Source organism: Carcharodon carcharias, chromosome 2, assembly GCF_017639515.1.
Source record: "Carcharodon carcharias isolate sCarCar2 chromosome 2, sCarCar2.pri, whole genome shotgun sequence".
Taxonomy (NCBI): domain Eukaryota; kingdom Metazoa; phylum Chordata; class Chondrichthyes; order Lamniformes; family Lamnidae; genus Carcharodon; species Carcharodon carcharias.
In genome coordinates this window covers 68,089,012-68,096,993 of record NC_054468.1, presented here as the reverse complement: position 1 = coordinate 68,096,993, position 7,982 = coordinate 68,089,012, and the positions used below count along the sequence as shown (strand labels likewise).

The following is a 7,982-nucleotide window of genomic DNA, read 5'->3' as shown; positions in this document are numbered from 1 at the left end:
TGAAGAGTATAAGGGAGCCAAAGATCAAATGTTGGTATCACTGGTTTTGACTTGTGAAGGAGAAAGCATTGCCAGCAATGATGATATGAATGGAACCATAGAAGTGAACCATAAAGGAGAAGTATGAGAAGAGGAGAACATTGCTGACCATGTTCAATGGTACAGAGAGGTTAAGGCTGACAAGCATGGACACAGAACGTTGTTTTTGACTTTGAATGGGATGTTCTCATTGCTATGGTAGGGATGGAATCCAGTCTGGAGGGATTCAAACAAAGAATTGTTAAGGAGATGAGCATGGAGCTGGGTGTTCATGACATATTCCAAAATTGTAGAAAGGAATGGGAAACTGGAAATGGGGCAGTGATTTTCAAGAACAGAGAGGTTAAGGGGAGGAGTTTTAAGGAGCATGGTGATTATAGCAACTTTGAAAGAGGGGAATAAATAGCTGAAGAAAGGAAATTGACAAAAGCAACACTCAGTATTGGGTCAGGTAGGGGAAGATGAGTAGTTAGAAGTTAAGTCGTCAGAGAGTCAAAGGGGCATCAAATGGGTCTCTTGTTGGAGATGAGTCTGGTGAGGAGTGGGATAGGGATAGGTGAAAAAAGTATTGTGAGGCCTGATCCGTGGAAGGAGGTGATCCAAGGGTGATTGAGGCAATTGCAGCATGTGAACGGGAATCCACAAGTCTATTGCATCTCGTGTAAGGACAGAGCTGGCAGAGGAGAGGGCTCAAAGTGGTTGAGAGAGGAAAGGACGAGGCTGGGTATGTAGCATGTAACAGAAGCACAGGAATCTACCAAAGGTACTAAGTAGGGTCTAACCAACTATAACAGTTTCTACAATGACTTAGAAAGGGTAATTCAGGACAGCACAGTGTTGGTAGGGTGAGAAAGATGTTTCATCTTGTAAAACACTTGCCTCTATCTCCTTGCCACTTATTGATGATCATTAGCTCTGATTATGAAACTTGTTTCTGTTTAATACAATACGATAGATTTTCAGCTTGCAATTTGAGCGTAAAACTAGCATTGCAGATAAGATGCCCATTACAGAAACCAGCTGGTTTTCATCCCCAAATCTTTTACTATTAAGTTGTTTTCTCCATAGCATTTTAACAATTGCACTGGAATAACACAGGTTATTGTTTAACAAGTCAAGATTTTATTTATATTTTCATTGCATTTTCCAGAAAACCCATTAAAATTTTAAAATCGGAGATTAATGTGCAGAACAAGCAATCATCATTGAGGCATCTTGATCACCTCTTGCAGTTGACTGGAGAGCAGAAGGTCAGAAGGTTGAGAACCCGTTTTCTAACAGTCACAACAGGGGTATGACTAGAAAGAGAAAAGAAATGGACGGATGGAATCGGAGCTTAACATGCCTTCGACAGAAAGATCAAAAACTAATGATAGAGAGATCACCATGTGGTGGATTGTACTCGGTGATTGATATTCATTTTAAAAATAGTTTTCAGAAAGTGTGATGAATTATATATAATGTTATTGAGGCAGTCCTCTGCAGCCGGCAATTTAGGCCAAAATAGTGTGAGCAGGAGTTTATTTGGCAGCAGGCTTCCGGCAGGAACCTGATGTTTTCGTGAGATTCCTGCTTGCAACTTAGAATAGCAGTCAGGGTGTCATCAGCCATGCTTTGCATATTTAAATAAAGTCTTTATGGACTGCAGGGGAGGTTCATAGCTACCTGCTCAAAATAACAGGTTAAGATCAAAGACAGCAGAATCCAGGCAGTACATCAGCTGGTATGTCATGTGGTCGATTCCAACTGCCCACCCACCTGGCTTCCCAGTCGGTAGGATTATAATTTACCCTGCTATACCAGTTTACATTTATAATTTACCCTGCTATACCAGTTTACATTTATAATTTACCCTGCTATACCAGTTTATATTTATAATTTACCCTGCTATACCAGTTTATATTTATAAGTTACCCTCCTATACCAGTTTACCTTTATAATTTACCCTGCTATACCAGTTTATACTTATAATTTATCCTGCTATACCAGTTTACATTTATAATTTACCCTGCTATACCAGTTTACATTTATAATTTACCCTGCTATACCAGTTTATATTTATAAGTTACCCTGCTATACCAGTTTACCTGTATAATTTACCCTGCTATACCAGTTTATATTTATAACTTACCCTGCTATACCAGTTTACACTTATAATTTACCCTGCTATACCAGTTTATATTTATAATTTACCCTGCTATACCAGTTTACATTTAAAATTTACCCTGCTATACCAGTTTATATTTATAATTTACCCTGCTATACCAGTTTACATTTATAATTTACCCTGCTATACCAGTTTATATTTATAAGTTACCCTGGTATACCAGTTTATATTTAAGCCTAATCGAGACTAGCAGCAGGATTTTTCAGTTGGCATGTGGGGGTGGGCCCAACACACTGATGCATAAAATGACACACGATGACATCGAGCGTGCATCCCGACGTCTTTGCGCTGAGTTGCGATGTTTCGCTCAGCGAATATGCCTGCCGATATGTAAATGGCCTATTAAGGCCATTAAGAAAGTAATTGAACCTTAAGGTTGGCGGGCAGGCAAAAAGGCCAAGCGGCCTTCAAGTTTTTTAGGAGACCTCATCCACGAGTGGATTGAGGTTTCCCAAAGCTTTTATTAATTAAATTTTTAAAATTTCATAAATATAAACACATGCCCCCTCTCATGTGACACAGAGGGGACATGTTTAAATACATTTTTCAATCATTTATTTAATTATTTCAACATCGATTCAATCCCCGAGGCAAGGAGCTGCCCTCTTCCCCCTGCCTGCCCAGATAGCGCTGAGTGCTATGGCTCGCGTATTATGCTGAGTGGGTCTTAATTGGCCTGCCCATGTAAAATGGCGGTGTGGAGCCGATCGCAGGCGGTGATCGGCTCCATGACCTCCCCCACCCACTCCCACTGAGTCCACCCGCTGCCTGAAAAATTCAGGCCCAGGAGCACTCTTGTGAACTTTAAAATTAACTGCCATAACCCCTTGTTCAGATCAGCTCACTCACACACAAAGAAGAATAGAGCTGGAAAGCTTCTTGCTCTGTTTGCTCAGTTCAACAGTACACAATGAACTTACCTAATGAGTGATTGGAGAAGTGCAATTTCCTATTTTACCTTTAAGTGGCTGCAGCCCCTTATATATTCCCAAAAGTATACCAAATGCCCTTTCCTTTCCCAATAAATATCCTGCCACATCCCCCCCACTCCCTGTATAAAAGCCCACCAAAAGCCAGTGGGCCATTCATTCATTTTTGACCACAAAACCAGGGCCAATATTATTTGACATCCATTGCACTATGCATAGCATTATATGACAAATGGGACTCATATTCGGTTGGTTGATTTTCTTAGCTGTTTTATTTTTTTATTATAAATAGTAAATATTCACTGTGTTTGTACAGGAAAGAGAATCTTTACATCAAGGCTGTATTTTGCAGTTAAATGTCAAACAGAAGATTGGATGACAGACACCACAAAACATTCAGTTCCATCACCCTTTAAAACCAACATGTGACAGAAAAGATCATATTATCTAGATCATTGTACTCAATGGCAGTAGTTATCTAATTTGTTACTACATGCTAAGCAAAAATGTACATATCATGAAATACATGCTAAATTCTAAAATAGTTGAATATATAGGAATAAATAATAGCCTCTCTATGAATATCTATGTTGCAATGCAACAACTTAACAGGTTGATATTATAATCATAATTAAGTTTATGGACAAGGTCATGAGAAATGTTACCACAAACTCCTACAAGGATATAAACATCAAACTACCAATCTTTCTGTGTGATTCTGGAACCATATTTGCAAAAGGTTATATGGAAATGTCCAAATTGCCACTATGTTTTTAGCACTTAGCAGAAAGGTAGTAACAGTCCATTAAGAACAATTTCTGAGCTTCCTGCTGTCTACACATACCATTCCTCTAGTCTTACTAAAATAAGATATGGTTTTCAGTCTGTAATATAAATGTTAAAATGTTGTTTTTCTACACATCAGGTTTTACAGTTAAGAATTTATGTACAATATGAATGTATATTTTGCTCAGCTCTTGTATATCCAATGCCCAAAGCACCTGCCAGTAAACATCTTATATAGTCAACCAATTAAACTACAATGATGTCAAGAAAAATAGAATACAGTACAATACTTTCAGGGAATACCATGGTAGACACAGAAATACATAATATTGCACATTGCTGTTTCATCACTAAAGGTGGAGTTAATTTGTTGCTTTTGTTCTTTTTGGATTGAAGATATTTTGATAATGTACCTAAATATGGAACTTTAAACAGCTCCATTTATTTCTGACTAAACAAAATAGTTCCTTCATATTACTTGGTCCTTTATTTGAGTAATTTTTATCCATTCATCAGCAGAGATGGAAATCAGAGTGGCTCTTGTGGTAAACATTTAAATTTTTAAAAAACGGTGGTTGTTCAGGTGTTGTTTTGTCATTGGCTACTATTTCAAAATGCTTCAGTTGTAGCTTAATCTATTTACATGGCAAACAATCCTTTAAATGATCGGTGAAGTATGCACTTAAAGTTAATTTTGGAGCTAAGCCACATATGGATGTCACAATTTAATGAGAATCAATGAAGCAGTGATGACTAAATAAGTATTGTTTGGTACACTGGTGACTAGCAAATAGGAATTAATGCAGTAAATGGCTACCATGTAGTGGATAGGATTTCATTAGCCGGGTTATTCATACTTAAATGAGTAGGATGTTTAAAAGTAAAATTGTTTTTCTTTTATGAGAGTGGTCCAATTGAACACATACTTGAATTAATGTTCGCCTGTAGAGCTAGTTGTAAATCAGTTTTTCTGATATAGTTCTGATCAAGTTACACAGATATGATTAAACTGAATACTTGAGAAATGCACAATATTTCATTATTGTGGCAATAGCTTAAAAAGAGTTCTTACTCATCATTTACTTAATGCTTGCCACAAATCCTTAATCGTCTGTGTGGGCCACAAATGGGAATTAATTTTCTCCTTCTTCTCTAAACAGAAGAGCCAACGTCTAAGGCAACAGAAGTAATATTTATACCAAAACTTAGAACAAAGGACTCTTCCTTTGATCACAAATGAAAACCATTATCAGAGAAAGACAAGAGTTGGCTTGTTTCTGGGGAACAGATCCAACCGTTGTGGGTACCATAGTCCCATTATGTTTGTGGGTCCAGAACAAGGGTCGTTTCAACTTTTTATGGACATTTTCACTCATGCTATATCTGGCTTCAGATAATGAAAGGCACCTGTAATGGAAGTAAAAGAAACTTAGGAATGCTTCTTGTGACAACATCGTTGCAAGGGGCCATGTCAAATGCAGGTACAATGTTGTCAGGGCTAATCATGACCTGCCAAAACTAAGAGGGTTACTTTGTTTATATTAGGGCAAGTTTGACAGTACCACACGGATCCAGGAGTATTGTCCAAGATGATGCCTGATTTGGTTTTTATCAGAACATGTGTTTTTAATAGTGACATTCCAGTGGCTGTTTTATTTTTTGACAGACCTTGGCCTTAGGTTCTATATAAATGGCAAGCATATATTAGGTCTCGGCAATTAATCATATCAAGATGCTGCTGACTGCGCTGAAGATAATTACATATAGTGCTTTAACTTAGCCTGTCAACAAAATTGTTTTATTAGAAATGTGCAGAACTTTTAAGTGCATGGCAAAGTTTTTTCTGGGTATTTTGTACCCATTATCTGAACAATCTAGCCCAATTTGTTGACTTTCCAGTGAGCTCATTATGATGAAGCTTCTTCTTCCGAAAATGAACTTTTATTCCATTTATGCTAACTCTCTTTTTTGAACCAACAGTCGCACTGTAATCACAGCCACGGGTTTATTTGGCTTCCCACTTGTGGAGGAAGGGAAGTTTAAAAGGAAAGATTTACCAATTAATGTGAACATATCATTTGTAGCGTCTTCATAAGTATAAAATAAGCATAATGTGCAAAATCGTTAACAGGTTGAAATTCCACTCTGTGCACTGGTTAATGTGTCCTCATCAATTTCTTCTGGATGTTTTCTTAATGGAGTTGTAAACCTGTCGATTTTAAAGGAGTTGGTGACTGATCAAACAGGATTTGACTTAATGCATTAACCAGTGCATTCATAAAAAAGGCAGAGAGATTTCAATCCCAGCACTGATTTACTGAATAAAACTTGTGTATCTGAAGTAAAATAAGTTGCCATTTACCAAATTTCCATTCCAGTGAAAATTAGGATTAAAAAATAATGGGGTGAAGTTTTGGATTGCACACCAATAAAAACAAATGCTATGTCATGTAATTAGAAAGGAATACAATAACAATGCTGACTAAGCTTTAGTTAGCATTGTTCAAAATAAAAATTTCTATAAAAAATAACTGGTTTAAAAATATAATAGGACAGCCTTTAAATAATTAAACAGCAATGTTCTTTATTCATTAATTAAAACTATACCCCAGCTATTATAAGGAATAAAATATCATCTGGCTGCATGCTATAAAGACAGATGTTTACATCATAAGATTAAAGTATTTTCTTGGTAACAGATTTTTGGCAGCCTAATAGAACCAGAGGGGGGAGAAATGCTGAATGTAGTCTGTCCAGAATGTGATAACTTCCAATGTCTAGAATGCTATCCTAATGAAGGGCAAGACATTATATTTTCAGATACCACAACAGCGCAGTATAGAAAAAAGTTAATTTTTATTTTGGTTCTCAAATTCAATATAATCTAATCCCGAAATGTCTCTATGGTGTTATTGACTCCTCCCCTCATCATGGTTTCTCTGAATCAAGTTAAAATATTGACCAAATACTAACTTTTTTCCTGTTAACATTTGCATGCTCTACTTGTGCATATGACTGGGATGTTGCACTATGTGCCAAAACATACTAAATGAGCAATATATGTTGCAATTATTTCAAAACATATTTGTACACAAGATTAATAAGTCATACTGAATTTCACATTCATCATCAAAGTTTGTACACTGAGTCACACATTTTAATACAAATCGATGAAGGATGGGGTGGGTAGGCATTTTTATAGCTAAATGTATTGCTTAGATTTACATGGCACTTACTTTGCCCATATTGTCCATACTGGTATCCTGCCACTGAATCCATGCTGTAACCTGAGGAGCTGTAAGTTGATGGGCAGTATGTTTGGGTGGTGGGCAAGCTGTCAAGAGGTTTCATAGGGTCCAGCCGCTGACTACAGCTGGCAGAAACTGAAGTGGAAGGTTCCAGACCCCCAGTTAATGGTGACAGAGCATAGTCAGTTTGTGGTTGGTGCGGAACACCACCAGGATTTGCCAGGAGTCCCATTACCTGCAGATATGAAAAATGGCACAGTTAATAATGTAACAAAGTCAAGCCTACATTTTATTCCCATATGCATTACTTTTTTTTGTACAGTATTTTGAAACATCTTCTCATAGATCATTATGCATTGGGGTTGAGATCCCTAATGTTAATGTTGCAATCTTGCCCAGCACTCTCTGTGGATCCCACAATATTAGCACAATAAGAATCACTGGTAGGTTTTTCATCGTATACTTCATTTTCAGTTCAAGCCAGGTGAAAAATACAATGAAATATGAGGAAATGGTGATGGAAATATGATCAGTGAAAGAAGAACTGATTTGATTCTGAGGCAGGATGAAGCTGGCACTGTGGTTTGGATTTTTCTACACTATCCCACCTCAAATCAGGCAGGACAGGGGTTGACGTAGTGAGGAAAAATCGGCAGTAAGGCCTACCATTGCCTTCTCGCTCCATCATCATTTCCCTCCAGCACCAACCTTTGCCAAGTCACACTCTCCCTGCATCTTTTATGGTCCTTTTTCCTCCTGCCTGACACTCTTGCCACTGCTCCCCCACACCTCCATTTGAAACCGGGTGGTAAT

The 7,982-nt window shown here is 37.5% G+C and overlaps 1 protein-coding gene across 3 annotated transcripts in view; it reads right to left on the bottom strand.

Annotated features, from left to right (window-relative positions):
• Positions 1-5,293: 5,293 nt before the first annotated feature.
• The window catches only part of pax3b (paired box 3b), an 88,226-nt gene continuing 85,537 nt past the window's right edge, over positions 5,294-7,982 (bottom strand). For all 3 annotated transcript variants that reach the window (XM_041217044.1, XM_041217053.1, XM_041217061.1), the window contains 2 exons: positions 7,158-7,404; positions 5,294-5,328 (listed from right to left, as the gene is read on the bottom strand). In XM_041217044.1, the coding sequence (XP_041072978.1) occupies positions 5,294-5,328; positions 7,158-7,404 (282 nt within the window). The remainder of the gene's footprint in view (positions 5,329-7,157; positions 7,405-7,982) is intronic.